Genomic DNA, 21,057 nt, shown 5'->3' on the forward strand with positions numbered 1-21,057 from the left:
ATGGTGCAGACACACCATACCGTCAATAAACATGCAACTAGGATATTCTGAATTCTAGGAGACCCTTGATAAGACAATAATCTGGAAACCATACCCTTATATATGCTTATTCCAACAGATAAAATGAGCGAAAAAGCAATTACATCCAGCCTTTAGCCAAAAAAAAAGATTACTTTATTATGCATAGATCTAAAGACTCGGGATATAAATTTTTCAGTTCTGTCTATAAGGCAATATACTGTAATTTTAACTTGTAAATATCAGGAAGATCTTGTACAGAATGGCAGAAGTTCTTACAAATGTGTTTACTTATAGAGACAAACATTTTATATAAAGTGTAGGATAGATACATACAGTAATGTATATGGCAATCATATTATTAGTAAATTAGAGACATTCTTAAAACACACATGAATAAATAGTTTGACAAGTATGATACATCCACATATTACCTGTTGATCCGTTGTGAGAATTATATTCTGGTACTTTTATCCTATCTCCCAATTAGAAAAAATCAATAGATGTTCTTATATTGATTTGAACACTTCTTCAAAATAGAAATGCCAGCTAAATTCTGGAAAGAATCTAGACCTCAATATTTTACACCCCCCATAAATGTCTTAGGGTCAGGGCAATTTCCAGAAAACTCAGCCTGAGAGAAGTCGAATCCTGGGTTCTGAAGTAAAACAACCAATCAAATAAATATTATATGCCGTTTGTGGGAAATATGAGAACTGATAGTGAAATAAATGGTCGGAAATGAAACTTACTATGACAATTAAAAAATGCAACTAAAAAATCCAAAAGAATGAAACAGCATGAGACTATGATATAAAAGTAAAACCAAATAGAACTTCCGCATATTATTAAAAGCAAACACAAAAACAGAAGCATGCAAAATAAATACTAAACATAGATGTATCATTAAGAGAATCTTCTTTTGCACGAGATCAAAAACCAAAGAAAGAGAATTCAATGCAGAGATATAGGATCACACAATGGCCAATGTTGGATGACCAAAGAGGTAAATAATAAACTGATTTTTGGCAATTACATATTTCAACAAATTTCAGTCTTTGGTTTTGCTTTATGAAGAATAAAGCAATAGAACACATCTCTCATGAAAACAATTCCCTGTCATTCATAGTCATCTTTTTAGAAAATACGAATAAAATTCTAATGGATTATCTTGTGGACAGGTGATACAGGATAAGACATCTCTTTCTCTACTGTTCTCAGGGGATCTCATTTCTTTTGTACGCTCTCTAAAACTTGTTCATAATTTTAAGCCAGAATAAGTGGTAATGTTGTTTCTATCCTTTTGAATGTTTGTGTAGCATTCATAAATGAAAATACACAGAACAAAACACAAATCCCACTGCTATATGTTTTCAAAATTTATTCTCAGCAACATGTGGCGTAACAAATCAAATGAATATTGCTAACTCTGCCCTAGCTGAGCACTCCTTTGCTCCAGGCACCATATTTGCCTTGAGAAAACTCAAGTTTTGGTCAAAGAATATAATTTTGTCAAGAGAAAACTCCAAGAGGCCATTCTTATTAAGTGCCACCCTTCCAATATTAATTGAGATGAAGGCTGGCATCTTAGCCCAGCATGGCTACCTTTGCTAAGCTACCTCCATGCCTTCCCTCATCCTTCTTGACCCCCTTCCCTCTGACCTAGTGTGGTTTGTATTGTAGACTTCCTTCCTTGGGGTTGGTGTCATTTTTCTTTCTTGCCTCCATTCACCAAACTTCCTAGGCTCTGGTCTCCTCACCCTCTCAGCTTTTCTTCTTCTGTATCTTTCTCTTGGGCATCCTTCATTTTATTTATTCCTTTAATTTCTCTCTGTTTAATAGTTCATTTTTTATATGAGCTTAGATTTATTAATACCTATCTGTTCCTTGTCTGAATATTAATCTCTTCCGTATTTATTGGTTAGCTTTCTCTCTAATTCTTCTCTTCCATATATATACTGATGGTGGTCTTTATTTCGCTTTTTAGTTCTTTTCTTTGCTTCCCTATTTTTAACCCATGATATTATTTATTTTTTCTCCCTGTATTCATTTGCTTCCTCATCGATTTACTTTCATTTAGACCTCAAAAACATTGACATCGTTCTCATACCAAAAAAGACCGAGTGTTCCACCTATGCTAAATATTGACTGATATCATTATGCGATACAATCTACAAGGTGTTCGCCAAGGTTATGGCAAACAAGCTCAAATGTATACTTCCAAAAATTATCTCGCGGGAACAAAGTGCATTCGTTCCGAGAAGGAACATTATAGATGGAATAATCACAATTCATGAGATTCTCCATTCAGTTATAAAATTAAATCTAAACAAGTGCTATTAAAACTAGACATTAGCAAGGCTTATGACCAAGTAAAATGGAGATTTTTACTTACGATCATGGAAAGCTTTGGGTTTGGAAAAGATTGGAATGATTGAATCTTCAACTGCATCTCAACTCCTAGATTTTTTGTTCTGATTAATGCGTCCCTGTATGGCTTCTTCCATAGCAGTAGAGGGTTGAGGCAAGGAGACCCACTCTCTCCATTTTTATTTGTAATCATGGCCAATGCTCTTAGTAGAATGATTAAAGCCCAATCTAGCTGGGGGAAATGGGCAGGAATCAAGGTCTTACATGTTTTTCCACCTTTCACACATCAAATGTTTGTCAACAACACCATGATGTCGGGGCCCCCCATCATTCAGGAAGCTCAAAACATCAGAACAACATTAGATGAATATTCTGAAGCATCTGGACAAATTATCAACATGTCAAAATCAAGCTTGTATTTTTTCAACACTTCCAAGGCAATTCAATGAATTGCTGCAATTTTGCAAGTCAATGTGGAGAAGCTACCCACCACCTATCTTAGGGTTCCATTATTCACTGGCACAATGAAAAACGAATACTGAAAATCAACAATAGAATAAGGTGCAAAAAAGAATGAATGTTGGATGGGGTGATGGCTGACCCTTGTGGGCCAAATAACCATGATTAAAGCGGTGTTGTCTACAGTTCCAGTATACATGTTATCATGTTTAGAGTTACCAGGTAAGGCACTACACAATTTCTACTCACAGCAATGCAAGTTCCTTTGGGAAGGAGCAAGAGAGAAGAAATGGATTCCTCTGTTACTATGGGATCAGGTCACAAATGATAAGATTAATGCGAAAGCAAACATTCAGAAATTGAAGCTGCGCAATTTGGCGTTGGGCGCCAAGTTGTCTTGGAGAATTCATAAGGAGCCAGACTCTTTCTGGAGCAAATTCTTAAGGGCAAAATACGTGGACAGCAACAATCCAAATCGGATATTGACAATTGCCAATCCACCACAGAGCTCAGCCATGTGGAATTTCATCATTAAAAGCAAACAGCTAATCACCAATCATGTTTCATGGAGGGTACAGAATGGAAAATTGACCTCCTGGCATGATTCATGGAATGGCCATGCTTCATTGGACAGAATACCAAAACTATCTAATGCCATGTTACTGACCACCAATACGTACAGATCATTTGTAAGTGATTACTTCACTATTGAAATGGTGGAGGGCTTTCCCATTGCTCATGGAAGAAATTCAATGCGATTGAAGAGAGATGCAAAGTACATCTAATGGGGAGGATGAAATTTTGTGGTGTGCCACCAAATCGGGGCAATACTTGATCAAATTGGGCTACATAGCGGCTTAAACTAATTAGGTTAGGGGGTGTTGGCCCGAGGATTTGTGGTGGGGAAAATTCGTATTACCAAAGGCTGGGGATTTCGTTTAGATGGCCTTACAAAACTGGATTCTTACTAGGGATCGGTTGCAAAAAATTAATATAACCCGCCCTTCGAGATATGTACTATGTAAAGAAAAAATCGAAACAGCCAATCATCTAGTACTCCAATTCAAAGTGACCCAAGAATGTTGGAATTGTTTTTGCAAGAAACTCGATAGGCTAGGCCCTCTACCTAATGATCTAATGTCTCTATTTTGTTCCTGGCCACACATCAACACTCTCTTTGGGGTGGTCTTCAGCAGGCTGTCTCGACTCAAATTACATAGCAACTCTAGAAAGAGCAGAACCGGAGAATTTTTAGAGAGAAAGAAAATGATGTGACCACCATAATCAACAAAACTGAAATTGGGATAAGTGAACTATTGAACGCTAAAGTTGCACGAAGAAAATGCAATTTCTTTTCATCCTGGGATTGCATGATAAACAAACAATGGCCACACTTGATTATACCTAAAGCTGATTTCATAAAACAAAAATCGAAGAGATAATGCCAAATGGTCCCTCCCCCCAACAAGCAGATTGAAACTAAATTTCAACGAGGCCTCGCTAGGCAATCCTGATTGATCGGGTGTTGGATTCATTGTGTGAAATGATCTTGGGGAAGTGGTAGGTGCAAGTGTGATCAAATTACCAAATGGTACAAATAACGAAGCAAAATTCACTACACTTCATGTTCGAATTAAATGGTGTTGGGAAAATAATATTAAGCATATCCTGGTTGAAGGAGAATCTCTGTTAGTTATAAATGCTATGGCTAAAGGGGATATGGCCAATTGCAAACGCAGTTCATGGATTGAGTAAATAAAATGTACACTGATCAAATGGAGGATGTATCATTCACATGTTTTTTGTGAGGTAAACGGTGCTGCAAACGTCCTCTCAATTGCGCTATTGATCAAGATATGGCAGAAGTCTTCTCGTGCTCCCCTATAACATGATAGGGGTTGCAGCAACTTGTATGCAAAGATACCAATCTTATTGTGCTTGAATCCCACATGTGGCCGCCACCTTTTGCGAGGTTAGGGAAGAGATCATCAAGATCATAGGAAACAAGTTTCTAGGCAGGTGCATGTACATAAAGTGAAAAAACTGGAGCAATTTGTGTACATCATTGCGCACCTAGTCTCCTTTGGACAACGGACTTCGGAGATCAAGACCTTAAAGAAACTCAAGGAGAGACCAATGAAAAGCTTGGTCACGGACACTCTGAAGAACAAAGACATGATCGAGGCTATTGGAGTCCTTCGTGATGAACCAAGCCGAAGACAATTTGAACACTATGCTCATTTGATACATTTTTCATGAGAACTTGTTAGAACCTACACAAATTGAGCGTTCCCAAGAGGCCATTGAGGCCATCTAAATCTTGGAGTACACTTTCTCTGGCTAGTTCTATGTAATTTTGTTTTTTGGTAATGAAAGGAGCTACCCCCTACAGTAGCATTTCACCTAAAAAAATCCAAAATAATTTTCACATTTAAATCTAAATTAATTTTAAAATAAAATAAAATAAAAATTTAATAATGTTGTTAATTAAAATATATTAGAACTTTACAATTTAAAAATTAAAAAATTACTAAAATTTAATAATGTTGTTAATTAAAATATATTAGAACTTTACAATTTAAAAATAAAAAATATACTTCAACAATTAGCTTTTCAATTTTTTATTTTTAAGGGTTGGGGGCCTAGCTCGATTGGCAAGAGCTTCCAGTGGTGAGCACAAGGTCACGAGGTCTAGTCTACACCCAACCCACGTGGTACCGGAGGACGTGTCGCGCCAGCCTCACCGGTCACATTAAAAAAATTACCAGTTGCACTGCAGTTTATAGGGGGGTGCTATACCTAATTCCTACAGTCTATGGTTATAATTATTATTTTATAAGCATGTTATAAATATAAATGTTTTCCTAACATTTGCAATTATAATTTACAAACACATGCCTAGGAAAATTTGCACAAGAGAAAAGAAAATCATATAGGAAAACTTAACAAAAACAATCAAGTAGAGAAAAGTAAAAGAAAAAACGCGTAGGGTTTATTTGTAACGAAAAACACTTATTTTTTTCCCTTGACTAGGAATTGGATTTAACAGCAAATTTCTAAAGATTCAGACCAGCTTTTAAGAAATTGAAACCCTACGAATCTGGCGTGGCTTTAAAAAAAGCAAATTTTTGAAGACAAGTGGGAACCATATCCATGCCGTTTTTGAGCCATATTGATTATGTACTCGTGACTCAGACTCGACAAGTTTTTCGCATAACTCGCATGACTCACAAGTCAAGCGAGTTATGGACAAACTCAGCAAGTCCGAGCTCTAGAACTCGCGCTGCGGCAGGTCACGTTTTGACTTGCAAAAAACAAAAAAAATAAAAGTTTTTTGACATGTTTTTTTTTGTATTTCTTTTTCATTTAACCCTAAAAGGTCTTCTAATTGCTAGTTGTGAGAAAAAGAAAGGAAAAGTGAGAGAGAGGAAGGAAAACAAGAGGCCATAGGTTTGCAACCAGCAGGGAAGAAGAGCATCAAAGAGACCACAAATCACATTGGGGAGGCCATAGGCTTGCATTGAGAGCATCAAGGAGTCCATAGCAAGACTTCTCTCAACTCATTTGAAAGAGGTAAGTGTTAAACTTTGTAGATTTTGTTGGTTTTTTTTGGTATGTTAATGGATTTTTTCATTTGCTTGTTAAATTTTTTTAGTTTAACAGTTAACTTTCCAAATCTTGAATGTTTTTATTTTTTTAGTAAACTTAAGATTCTTAAGTTTATGGCTCGGACACAATTGCAGCCAGGTAGAAATACATGTAAACTTAAGATTCTTAAATTTATGGCTTATGCGTTTTAATTTTTGATTTTATAATCTAGCCTTAAAGTTGGAAATGAGACTATTTTTTTTTTCTTTTCGTTATTTCAGATAGATGGTGGCAAATGTTTGGGCCCTCAACCCCAAATCTTCAAAAAATTGCCATCCATATTTTGAGTCAGCCATGCAGTGCTTTTGGATGTGAGCGCAATTGGTCCATGTTCGAGCACATCCACTCAAAGAGGCGTAATAGATTGTATGTGCAAAGGTTGAATGATCTTGTTTTCGTTCATTACAACCTCCATCTAAGGACCAAACAAATTTTGGACACTGACTCCTCTCTGATCATTCTAGCGGAGATCGATCCAAAGTCTGAGTGGATCACTGAGTCTACCGATCCTGTCTTCACTGAGGAGGACCATGAGTGGGTTGACTAGGCAGACAAAGAGGTTGAGGCTATGGCTATGGCATAGGAGGGGGATAGAGCACGATCCGGCACAGGCACAGCTGATGTTGATCATTGTGGCACCTCACAGGCGGAAACTATGGCTACTCAGTCATCCAGGACCTACCTTAGACGCCTTTGTAGGAGGCAGACAGACTACTCTAAGGTTGAGGCTGAGAATGAGCTAGAGCACGAGCCATAGACTTGCTTTTGTTTACAGTTACATATATGTTTGGGAACATTTGATGTCATGGATTTTATACACATTTGACAACATTTATAACTCTCTATATCTATGTTTTATATGTCATTTAGCTCCAATTTACATTTCTACGCATGTGATGGATGTATGTTTATGTATGTGATCAAATTAACTTCTATTCGATGATGTTATAGAAACAACTTTATTCAATAATGGGTGCATGAAACAAGTTTTAAATCATTAAAAATCTCTAAATTTCAAGGGTTTTTTTATTTTGCCGAGTCGTTGCCAAGTCATAACCGAGTCACGAGTCAAGTCGGCCTTGCCAAGTCCGAGTCTGGGAACTTTGGGTAAAACATAACTAGAAACCAGCCAATAGACGATTTGTACTTCAGCCTTGTCACAAGATTGATGATCGGACTTAGAAAGCTGATGAGTAAAAAGACCTCAAGAACATGAAGATGAACCTATTGAAGGCTATGAAGTATATGAAGGCAATTTAGAAGATCTCAACATAGGGGTGGAAGAGGATATGCTACTGCAGAGAAGAAAGCAGAGAGTAATTTAAGATAGCCCCTAAAAGCAAGATAAGACAAGATTGGGGATGAGGAAATACAAAGCCACTAAAAGCAAGAGAAGACAACATTGGGATGAGGGAATACAAAAGATGACAGATATAAGGGATTGTTGGAATAAACATGAGGTAGAACATAATCCAACAAGATGAAATGTCCCAAATGAGGCATGAAATCAAGACAGAGAATCAAGACCAAGAACTCTAGACTATGTTCTTTGACAGAAGTAAATGCAGAGCTGGATGTGGAGCATGGTTGATTCTTCAATCCCAAAATGAACATTTTACCTTAGCCATGCAAGCTGAAGGTTCAAGCTACAATCAACATCACTAAAAATGAGGTATTGGAATTAAAATTGAGAAAAGTTATAATCCCATTGCACATGTAACAGAAGAAGGTCGCAAGTGACGCCCACGAGAAAACAAAGACGCCTTTGACCAAAAAATAAAATGTGAACTGAAGGGCGATTATAAAACTGTGAAACGAGCTGCAGATAGCAGATGCGATTTATCAGATTTCGACAGGCTTTTATTTAAAACCCTCAAACTTTCTCTCCAGAAATCTGCGAAAAGAGAACACGACCAAGCAATGGAAAAAATTTCCAACAGACTTTGAAAAATTTAAAATTTCAAAAGTTTTATTTCGGCTCTGATACCATGTAATGGTAATCGTATTCATTGATTAACAAATGAGTCTAAGCTCATTATAAAAGAAATACAAACAAGAAGTTTCTAAAAGAAACTAACTGAAACAAATACAAAAATTATTAAATAGATACTAACTAACTAAACTAAAGATGACCATTAAAAGACTGAATAACATTCTAATAAAAACGATAAGAGCTTCTTATTAAGTGTCTAAAGGTACTTGTTTATGTTGAACTAATTTTTAATCAGGTCAAGGAGAAATGTTGAGCAAAGAATGATCAGTTAAGCAATATAGAAAAAATTATGGGACCTACTTGATGCATTTTTTACTAACAAATTGATCTTGAGATTTACAAATCATAGTGCAAATGATGTATCAGCAAGCCTTGGACAATTCTACCAAATGGAAGGGGAAGATTTCAACAAAGATTTCCCTATGTCAGCTTATGTCTCCCTACAATAGAAGGACCATGGTACACAAATTCTAGTTTTAACAGTTTATCCCAAATGGATTCCAAATTATGATTCAAATTTTCATGGCAAGGAAAATAGTTTCTACAGTATTCCAAAAAACAAATGACTTACCTCCTCCTGAAAGCGCTGAAGCATGAGCCGACATCCCAAATGGATTCCAAATTATGATTCAAATTTTCATGGCAAGGAAAATAGTTTCTACAGTATTCCAAAAAACAAATGACTTACCTCCTCCTGAAAGCGCTGAAGCATGAGCCGACGTTGCTCCTGGTCCACAGAATAAGGATCAAGCTCACCTTGACCATGTATAGGCGATGACCATGTTTGACCTTTGTTCCTTTTTTGTAACGTAACATGCATTATATCATCTTCTGTTCACATCACCACCATAAAAAGCTAGTTTTCAGTTAAGATTCATTGTAGTATAAATGAATTTAATTGAAAAATCTTGGTTATCTTCCCATACTCTGATCAATCGGCCCATGGAACCAGAAACATATTGCATTGTGTTTCAAAAGATGACTTGGTCTCCACTAATAGTTTCACTAAATTCAAACCATTTAAATATAAACCTTCATCCTAATTAGAATTCATTTCTTCTGCAATATTAAAAATAACTTCCACTGGAAACACTTACCCAAAGTCCATATTGACGAGTCCACTTTTACTGGACAAGTAAGATCATGCTGTCAAGAAATAAAGAATAGTTAGTATGATTCTCATACATTGAACTAAGCAAAGGTAAATACTAAAAATTCATCAAAAAGATTCGATCTCTCTACCTCACATGTGCACATTCACATCCATAGTAAGCAATTACCATTATAGATATACTATATCTCCATGACAAGTTTGCATTTCAAGCAGTCGGGGAGAAAATACCAGTGCTTATAAAAAGTTGCCTAAAGCAGAGAAGACTAACTAAAATTATCAAAGATAATTCCTAATATAATACAACAATAAAGAATTCCAAACACAGAAACTTTATCTGCATTTCGAGGCAATTTTTCTATGCTCAAGTTTCAAGAAAGATTGATGAGCTAAAAAAAAGTTTGTTGGAGCACAAAAAAGCAAGCATAACGTAAAAAACAGAAAGATATGATAAGAGAAATCATATGGCTATAACATGAACTCAAGAACAAAAGTTTGGGCATATACCATACATTTTTTTCATTATATACCAAGATGGGCACACCCGTATACAAAGATTCTTTAATCACTCCACTAAAAGAAACATAAAGACAGAGTCATCAGATCTTAACAGATGAATATAACCCATTGGCATTAACTCTCCTTCATTACTTGTCACTAGAAAGGTAATATGCATTCATCAACACAACATCCAGTTCTTGTTCAACCAAATATTGAGAATTGAATATTATCAGATCGGCATGTTCATATTCACGCCTTAGCAAATGATGTAAATTATATACACTTAACACTTCTATATAAATATTTTAAATTCACAACAGATCTGCATTGTAAACTTCAGAGTAGCACAATAGAAGGAAAAGGTGGTTAATCGTGGAAGAATTTGACAAAAATGCCTTAGATCAGTGCCTTGATAATCCACTAGGCCTGCCACTAATCAATACAAATACATTTTAAATACGGAATAATAACTAAAGAAAAGAACATTAAACCTGCAAAGAACTGAAGAAGGTGAACCTATCTAATATAACCAAGAAGGAGGTTAAAAAATATCAGGATAAAAAATTATTATCATCAACAAACTTTCAGACTAGTTACTTATGCCAACTCATCTCAATATAAAATGCCTTATTGAAAAAAATGTACCTTTATAAAGTTTTAAGAGAATAATTAAATGCAACACCAACAATCATAGCAAATGCAATATAGTAATCTTGAGGCATATAAACTCTGTGCACCTACATACATGTTATGGAAGTTCACATGAATCACAAAGAGTTACTTCCATACAATAAAATTTCTCAAATTGCATCCTAGAGGTCAGAACTCCTAGACCCTAAATAGGGTGAGCCTCAGAAGTGTATTCCAGAGATCCTAACAGGTTAATATCATTAACTCTCAAGAATAATGTTGGGTATTGATGGATCACTAACTGTCAACCCCTGGTCCTGCGCAGATCAACAACCTCCCACCAAAGAAGTTGGAACACCAACATATATCACTCAGGCCCGGAATGGCCCAAGAGTTCACACAAAGCACAACCAGCTCCCTGAGACTGGCTGTCAATCATTCATCTTAAGGTGCATGAGAATAATGGCACCATACATAACAGCTAGTTGTGGTCCAATTATTTGTTCAAAACTATATTGGTCCAATTATTTGTTCAAAACTATACTGAAATACTAATACATTGAACCAATAGTGACACAAATACCAAAGGGTTATGCCATCCACCAAGGTTCAAACCCCCAGAGATATGATATATAAGGAATGAAGCTGGGATCATGCCCAAGGAAACTTTGGCAGAATGGATACCTCTTAGTCCTTGGCTATCAGAAGAAGATGTATCAGCACAGGCTCTTGTTCCCGTACCAGGAAGCAAAACAAATTCACGGATGATAATATCCTACATCAAATATAAAATAAGTGACACAAATAGGGACAAAGTATTCATTCTATTACTCATGAATTATGGTTTATAGAACACATCATTCTTTGATCAATATTCAAAGTTACAGTCTCTTGTGCACAAATCATCCTTACACAGATTGGACTTAGACACTTTCTTATACAATTATCTCACCTATTAGTGCTGCTCTCTACTACTGCTTGTTGCTCTTATTACTACCGCTGATCTTACTATTGCAATATTGTCCCCATACAGAAAGATTAGTTTTGAGAAAAGATTTTTGTTGATGTCTTTGTTTTATGAGTTAACGTCAAATCCGTGTCTCCCTTGTTCTTGAATGTCATATTTGTAGTTTCTAGTCAATGTCTTTGCCAAGCCAACAAAAGGAGCTTTCCAATGCATCCTACAAGGAAAAGAACAAAGCCTGGACAAGGAGAGGGAACGCAAAACTAAGGCATTAAAAATGGTACATCCAGATCATTGAAACACACCCGCATGAAGAAGGGGAAATTCCTAAGTCTTAAGTTTGAAAATGATGCATCTTGTGTCTAGGCAATCTCCTCCCCAAAGCCATCCTGAGACAACTTAAACACAACCCAAAAAGGTGCATCAAAAAGCTTGGGGCATTACACCTAACTTGACATAAACTGATCAAGTGCTGTCTTTATTAATGTTGCAGCCACTTGAAAGCATGTTAGCATTGTCAAGTGCCTTTTCCATGCATCCAAGTCACTTGAAGACTCCATACTCCTAGGCCTGCCTACTTGGTGGTATTTACCATTAAGAGGACATCACCCTTCTCCTCAGCACACATTTATGTCAATGTTGCCTCTCAGCCTGCTGTTATCAGCCCTAGGCCTGAGCTTTAGACACAGTTGCCACTTTAACTGGTCCCTTTACCTGCCAGATGCTTCTTTTGGGTGCATGTGTCACTTAAAAGTCTGCTAGGCACTCCTTATGCTTGTGCTTGTCACCACCTTACGTGCCCAGACATGCTGTAGCTCCATCCCTGCCACTTAAAGGGACTGAAATCACAAGGCAGGTGCTTCTTTTCACCATACCTGCCACTTGAGACATCTCTTAATAATGCCAGGCATGCCGATAAGTCATTTATGCCATTTACCCGTCCTAAAACCCTGTCTAGGCATGGTTTTAAGCTGATGTAGTCACACTGCTGCCACTGAAAGGACTGCCGAGTGTGTAATAGATGTGTTTCTACGAATGTCATAACATTGTCCAATACTAGCCAAATTCAGTGAATTCTGAGGAAACTAATTGAAACAAGGCTGTTAGAATCAAGAACCAAGTACATGATAATTCTAGTCAAACTTATCAAGTCTGCCAAACTGGTTGATCTTGACAAATTCTATCATGTAGACTTGGTCAAGAAAATCAAGAGAAGAAAAAGAAAAATAAACCAAAAACATATACAGACACTTAAAATAAATTATAGCACTTTAAAATAATATTCATTTCACTTTGCAGGAACAAGCAAGGGAAAAAAACCTAAAAGTATTTAAGAAAAATATACAATCCACTGAAGCAAAAACCAACAGACATATTAGCGGACAAACATTGATTGAATGCAACTTGAGTGGGTTTGTTGCATCTAAATAAGCCTCTAGTGCATTTAGAAGAGCCCACCATTGATTTGGAAGAGTCCACCATCAATTTAGAGCTGATTTGAAGAGATATTTTCCTATTTTGAGTCTTTTCCTTTTTGTTTAATTTTTTTTAATTTTTTTCATTTGACCTGTCTTCTAAATTTCTTTTAATTGTATGTTTTTCAAAGTCGGATGGACACAAATACCGATACAAATACGGATACGGTATCGGATAGAGATACAACCATTTTTGAAGACCCCTAATATGGATATGGCTGGATACGACATTCATAAAAAACACATAAACATATATTTAACACAATTTTCTAAGTTAATAGAGGAGATTTTCATTACTTTAGAAGCAACATGGACACATAATTGCTACATAAGTAATTATAAGTTGATTTTACAATTTACAATATACAAACCAAGACCTATATTTAAATTAATGATAATGTTTAAATCTAAATTAAGAAAAAATAAAGTAAATTTAAATATCAATAAAAAAAAGAAAAATATCTAAGTTCTAACTAGATGAAAAATTTAAAATTTAAATATAAAGAACTAAATAATTAATAAACAATAATAATCTAAAATGTAAAAAGAAAATAAAAATTGCAAAAATTAAGTTTTCAAAATTAAGTTTAGGAAGGTTCATGTCAAACTTTTTAAAAATCAAATAACACAATATCTGTCACTGCTGGCAAATTAGTGTTTTTTGGGCACCTGCGGAGACAATATTCGACACGTACCCAAGTCGTATCCGTATCTGATACAGCAATACATGCACCCAAGCAGGGGCATGGGCGTATACAGCTCTGATTTTTTTTTCATTTTAGATTCACGAAATAAGAAATAAAAGAAAGAAAATGAAAAAGAATGTAGAAGACATATCAAATATCTTTGATGTAGGAGACATGTCAAATGAACAAACCCTAACTATTTTCTATTTTTTTATCTACTTCTTATCTACAAATCCTTACTTTATTTACTTTTTCTAACTTTGATTTCTATTTATGAACAAAGACTAACAATTTTTACTTTTTTCTTATTTTAAATTTTGACCTAGAAACTTTAAATGTTTTTTACATAGTTACCAAGATACCCGTCTCCTACCCTTGGAGACATGTACCAGAGACGCATCTCCGGTACCAGAGACTTCTCCGGAAACTTCTTGACGCATAAGGTACTTTTGGTTGCCGTCCCCTGCCGTCTCTGAAGTCTCCCGATCAAAAATTGGCCTCTCCTCCTAAAAAACTTAGGGCAAAATGCAGTAAAAAGGCAAAAAAAGATAAAGCAAAAAAATAAGATAAGCTTCCAGCAAAGCAAAGTCGTAGGGAAATGACTAATAAGGAAACTGTTTTGCACAAAGACAAAAATCCATGCAAAGTTATAGTGATCGGATCTATTGATAGTGTAGACTTTTTGAGAGGACTGATTTCTTATCATTGTAATAGTCTAAAGAGAATTTCCCTTTACTATTTAGCCGACAATATTAAGTGGGCTCTGTTGGTGTTGGAAATAAGCCACACTCGGACCGACAATGGACTGGTCCAAGAGGGGCCAGTAGCTCAGTGGTAGAGCACTCCAACAGTGTATGGAAGGTCCTAGGTTCGAGTCCTAGCTGGTCCATGTCTCAACATGGTATCAGAGCCAGGTCCAGGCTAGGAGCCCCAAGCACACGAGAGTTGTGGCTTAAGGGGGGGTGTTGGTGTTGGAAATAAGCCACACCCGTACCGACGATGGACTGGTCCAAGAGGGGCCAGTAGCTCAGTGGTAGAGCACTCCAGCAGCGTATGGAAGGTCCTAGGTTCAAGTCCTAGCTAGTCCATGTCTCAACAGGCTCAACATCTATATTACCTTACTTTCACTAAACAATTTAGACAGGCTATTGTATCAACAATATAAGCAATTTTAATTTCAGTTTTTGTTCAATTTTAAAGTTAATGTTAAACTTTACCACTGTTCTTTTTTTCAAAGTTCTTTGTCATGATATGTTTTGGAAATTATTAAATTATATTTAAAAAATTGGCGTCTCCAAGTACCCCGTCTCCTATTTTTGAAAATTAGTCGTACCAGTACTGTTATCAGTCTCCAAGTACCCCCCCATCTCTTGGTAACCTTGTTTTTTTATGTTTATTTGTTATTATAGCATAGCATAGCTCAAATAAACAAAATGTCCTGATGTTCGGCTCAGTTAAAAAGGACCTTTTTTAGAAACATGCAATTATAGGCTAATAAAGGGAAGTTGCTTTGCCAATATTAAGATTTTAAAATTACTGGGGAAGAGTTAGTTTATTCAAATATCACCTCACCCATATTGCAAATTAAGATGTTTATATGTGTTCAAACGTGCCTATTGATGTTGTGTGAACGGTACAAAGTCAATTACGTGTTGGTTTTTGTAACTAGGTAGAAAAATAAAATAATAAGTTAAATCCGATTCCAATTGCCTTAAAGGCAACATTGTAATCCGATAACAAGGTTGGGCCCTTCTCTCCCCTTACACGCCAAGCACAAAAGAAACGTATGCTTCCATTATAGGGCTGACCCTATATTGTAATGTGTGAAGTTAAGCCCTAAGTGGGCGGCATTGTACACTCCAAACGTGAGGACCTATCCACAACATTGTAATATGCGAAAATCAATATGTAGCGTGCAAAATGGTTTTGGCGCCCAAGGTTAAATGGGTCGACTTAGAGATAAGTCCAAAAGATGAACCCCATATATATACAAGCCACTTGCAAGGCTTAAATATACAATTACATTATGCGAATTAGTCTGATTTGAGAAGTGTGAAATATCTCTGCTCCTTATAGTGTGAATTCTTCCTCCAAAGGTCAGCAAGGTCTCCTTCATATCAGCGAAGACAAATAATGATGATCAGTGAATACCTCTGCTCTGCAAAGTGCAATTCTGATTGTTGAATTGCTAGGAAGGTGCTGCGAAATAATTCTGTTGATGGTGTGAAATACTACAGTCTGCTGCAAAGATAGCAAACAAGCTGAAGCCCTTGAATCACACACAAATCTGCTGTTATGAGATAAGTTTGTTTTCAGCTGATAATTGTGCCCTAGCTAGGTTGTTATTGTACTTACAATTCACTATAACATAATCAGATCTGAGGATCTGTTGTTGTTGGGATTTTCCTCCAAGAGGGAGGTTTTCCCAGGGTATTTGTGTCTCTGTGTTCATTTTGTTTATCTCTATTTATCAGCAAACAATCTAATTAGGAGCTAATTCTGATTTTTGGGTTCTTATATTAATCTGAAAGCCTAATTTCAGCATGGTATCAGAGCTCTAGGTTTGTATAGAGGTTGTGATCAGATTTGTGCTCCTATCTAACCTGTTGTTTAAAGGTTTAGTCCTCATAGCTTCTTATATCAGGGCTGAAGATAGGTTGGAAGGTCGCACAAATTACTCTTCTTGGCAGGTCAGGATAATGATGGCATTGAATGCTCTTGCTGAATATGTTGGCAAGAATGCTAAGGAACCTGAGGATGAAAGTGAGAAAGAAGATTGGAAGAAAAAGGACTTCCAAGCTCAAAGGATAATAATAGACTCCGTCAAAAATCACTTGGTGCCATCCATCTCCATGAAGAAGACCGCTAGGGAGATGTTCACCACATTGGAAAAGATGTACGAAGTCAACAATACCAGCTACATACTTGCTTTAAGGAATCAAGTCTCTTAACATCAAATTAGAGAAAGAAGAACCTATTGCTGCTTACTTAATGAGAACCTCTGAGCTAAGAGATCAGCTTGCTACCATTGGGAAGAGCGTTGAAGACGGTGACTTATCTATGACTGCCCTAAATGGTCTTCCTCCCTCTTGGGAACCGTTTGTTCAAGGAATCAGTGCCAGAGTTGAGCTTCCTAAGTTTGATCAATTAATGGGAGATTGCATTCAAGAAGAGTATCAACTGGCTGCGAAAGGAAAAATTAAGAACCCTTATGATGAGCAACATGTCCTCTTGGCTAAGAGGGAAGGCAGCCATTGGAAGAAGAATGATATCAAGAGAAATAGAGATTTCAGCTCTGCTACCCCTCATTCAAGGAAGAGACCAAGAGACTTATCTCACATCCGATGCTTCTAATGCAACAAGCTTGGCCACTTTGCAAGGGACTGTCAAACTCAGGACGAGCAAGAAGAAGCAAACATAAATGAAGTATCAAATCCCCACAATCATGAAGATTTCCTCTTTTGATCTATTGGTTTGTTGATCCAAGTTAAAACTTCTGATCTTGTTGTTTTATTTCAGTAATGATGTATTGGAAACTAATCCTTACAGTTGTTCTAGAAGGAAAATTATCAGGTTTACAAGCATGATCCAAGAAGGCCCACTTCAACTCATGCCATCGGATCTAGATTTGAAAGTCTACTAAAACTTTCAAACTTTCTTCTTATTAAGGATACAAATTTGATAAATTCTATTTTAGATTTAGGATTGGTTCCAACTTTAAGTCAGGAAATTTGTTGTGGATTTATCATCTAGATAGGGTTTTAGAGGGAGTCTCATGATACTGTCAAAATACCTTATTTCAGTAAATCTTATTGCTGGTTTTCTAAAACTTTGTGTTTCAGCTCTAATTATGGATTTAATAGAATATGTCTAATGTATGATCTATACTCGATTATAGCAAAGTTATTTCCTTTCTTCTATCATATTTTATGTTGAAACTAACGGGTGTTCTTGTTTTATTCTATGATACACTGGGTGTATCATCCACCCTCTACGGAGTGCAAGGTGGTAGTTCTCTCTCACCCTCTGTGGAGTGCAAGGTGGTAGTTTTTTCTCACCCTCTGCGGAGTGCAAGGTGGTAGTTCTTTCTCACCCTCTGTGGAGTGCAAGGTGAGTGCACCCTCTGCGGTGTGGTAGGTCGTTCTTCTCAGTGGAGAAGCTTATTGTATCCTCTGCGGTTGTGCATGATTCATGTTGTATGTTTATGTATATATCTAAGTATTCATTCTTGCAAGAATGCATAAGGAAAGGTCTCTTTCTTCCTTTGTGGATGTGCATGATGAAAGATCATGAAATTCTGATGATATATGCATGTCCCAGGAAGTGTGAAGCTATGAAGTTTTGGATTCATCCTTTGCAGGCATTGCAAGAGGAATTTCATGGAAAGGTCTATATTGTGTACACTTGTGTTCAAATTGCATATTGTATGTATTACTTAGGGCTGGGCCCTAATCATGTAATCTGGTTGAAAGATTTTGATTATGTATTTATTTTCCTCCCTGGTCAAGAGGGAGTGTTGGTTTTTGTAACTAGGTAGAAAAATAAAATAATAAGTTAATCGGATTCCAATTGCCTTAAAGGCAACATTGGAATCCGATAACAAGGCTGGGCCCTTCTCTCCCCTTACACGCCAAGCACAAAAGAAATGTATGCTTCCATTATAGGGCCGACCCTATATTATAATGTGTGAAGTTAAGCCCTAAGTGGGCGGCATTGTACACTCCAACCGTGTGGACCTATCCACAACATTGTAATATGCAAAAATCAATATGTAGCGTGCAAAATGGTTTTGGCGCCCAAGGTTAAATGGGCCGACTTAGAGATAAGTCCAAAAGATGAACCCCATATATATACAAGCCACTTGCAAGGCTTAAATATACAATTACATTATGCGAATTAGTCTGATTTGAGAAGTGTGAAATATCTCTGCTCCTTATAGTGCGAATTCTTCCTCCAAAGGTCAGCAAGGTCTCCTTCACATCAGCGAAGACAAATAATGATGATCAGCGAATACCTCTGCTCTGCAAAGTGCAATTCTGATTGTTGAATTGCAAGCAAGGTGCTGCGAAATACTTCTGTTGGTGGTGCGAAACACTACAGTCTGCTGCAAAGATAGCAAACAAGCTGAAGCCCTTGAAACACACACAAATCTGCTGTTATGAGATAAGTTTGTTTTCAGCTGATAATTGTGCCCTAGCTGGGTTGTTATTGTACTTACAATTCACTATTACATAATCAGATTTGAGGATCTGTTGTTGCTGGGTTTTTCCTCCAAGAGGGAGGTTTTCCCAAGGTATTTGTGTCTCTGTGTTCATTTTGTTTATCTCTATTTATCAGCAAACAATCTAATTAGGAGCTAATTCTGATTTCTAGGTTCTTATATTAATCTGAAAGGCTAATTTCAACATTACGGACCTTTGAACCAAAAAAGGAAACCAAAAATGAGATTAAAAAAAGTGATGACAGTCATTCAAAAAGACTCTACTTCTTTGGTTCCTCCATTCCCTGGATCTTTAAGCAAGCTGACTTGGAAGCTTCTGCTGCCCGATAATCTTCATTTTTTGGAAAGTCAAATAGCCGACATATTTTGGGTGCAAGTGTCAAGGTAAAATCCCAAACTGATTTTTTTTCTAACTTTTTCTTCCCCACGTTTCCTACTGAGATATTTTGTCAAACATTTTGCAAGTTTCTGAAGATTAAGAGTTTAACTTGCAGGGTTTTGTGTCTTTAGTTTGCAATGGTTTCAGATTTGTAGGATTTTCATACATTAAAGTGCATAGCATATATGAAGTAAACAATACATAAATACTCAACTAAATCATGTTATTGGCAGCTAACATAAAACTCCATTAATAATCAGATTGCACAGAGTTTACAGAGGCAATTGAAGATATTTCTGACCTTCAACACTGAGAATGTCCTACTGGAGGCTGCTCATACAGACATAGAACTGAGACTAAACTTGGTCTCAGACATTACAGATGTAGGGTGATATGTTTCTGCATATTAACAATAACCAGCGGATATAGTGATGTTGCCTGTCACTTTATGTCGCTTTATTAGATTAATTAAATAAGTTACCCTTAAAAAGTACTTTACTGAATAACATTAATAATTAATTTACTTTATTCCCTGACCACCAGATTATAGCCTACAGGAATAAAATAGGCTAAGTGGCCTCCTTGGTTACTCCTCAAAAAGGCACATTACAGTCCTCCCTTCCCGAAATTGCTTTCCCTCGAACAATTGTAGATTAGGATGCTAAATAATCTGTTCACCCTGCCAGGTGACATCGTTGATGTGCAAGTTTCTCCATCTAATGTAATACTCTTCGATTACTCTACTCCCCAATCTCCTCTCCCTGACATTCAAAATCTCATCAAAAACCAGTACCGATCTGCCCTCCTCATCCAATGGTAGAAGCTCAGGTGATAATGTGAAGTGCTGCCCAAGTGCCTTCGTAAAATACATTGCGAATCCTGCTATTTTTCGACAACTCTAGCTTGTAAGCTACTTCATTGATCCTCCGAATAATCCTAAAGGGCCATAGAAGCAAAGCTTCAACTTCTTTGTGCCAATTTTCTTCAAGGAAGATTGCTTGTAGGACTGACAACGCATGAAAACAAGAAAACTAAGTCACCCACCTCAAAACATCTCTCAACTTTGTGCATATCTGCATATATCTTTTGCTGATTTTGGGCACTTTGAAGGATATCCTTAGGCATCTTAAGGATGTCTTGACTAACCTGAACTCAATCCTTACCCTTAGGAGCTCCACTATCACCAAAAGCTAAATCTACAAATGATAGAGCATCTGTGATGTCCCCATTCAATATGTGAAACCAGACAAGCAAACAGCGAGAAAGCTCCTTATATTATCTATATAAATTTTAATAGCCAATACAGTGAAGGACAAATGATCAACATCAAGTATAGGGGTTATTTCTATAAAAGTCAAAAGGGGAGATATACAATAATGAAAGGAAGGAGGAGTCATGACTAAGTTAATATCAGTCACCCAAGTCAAAGAAATTGATTAACAGTGATTATACCATATACGATAGCGGACGGGATGCCGGAAATAATGATCACTAAAGAGAATATAGCGGCAAGTGTTCATGTCGTTGGGCAGCGAATCAAGTCACAACAGAGTGCATAGATGTTACACCATTATAAGCAGATCAATTACAGATGGAACCTGC

The 21,057-nt window shown here is 36.6% G+C and overlaps 1 protein-coding gene across 1 annotated transcript in view; it reads right to left on the reverse strand.

Moving 5' to 3' along the window:
* Window positions 1-351: 351 nt before the first annotated feature.
* Window positions 352-21,057, reverse strand: part of LOC131064393 (uncharacterized) — a 29,008-nt gene continuing 8,302 nt past the window's right edge. Inside the window, exons 3-5 of the mRNA XM_057998523.2 lie at window positions 9,586-9,634; window positions 9,177-9,319; window positions 352-676 (exon numbers count right to left, since the gene is read on the reverse strand). Coding sequence (XP_057854506.1) covers window positions 593-676; window positions 9,177-9,319; window positions 9,586-9,634 — 276 coding nt within the window. The 3' untranslated portion in view covers window positions 352-592. The remainder of the gene's footprint in view (window positions 677-9,176; window positions 9,320-9,585; window positions 9,635-21,057) is intronic.

The sequence above is a fragment of the Cryptomeria japonica genome, chromosome 5 (genome assembly GCF_030272615.1).
Source record: "Cryptomeria japonica chromosome 5, Sugi_1.0, whole genome shotgun sequence".
Classification (NCBI taxonomy): domain Eukaryota; kingdom Viridiplantae; phylum Streptophyta; class Pinopsida; order Cupressales; family Cupressaceae; genus Cryptomeria; species Cryptomeria japonica.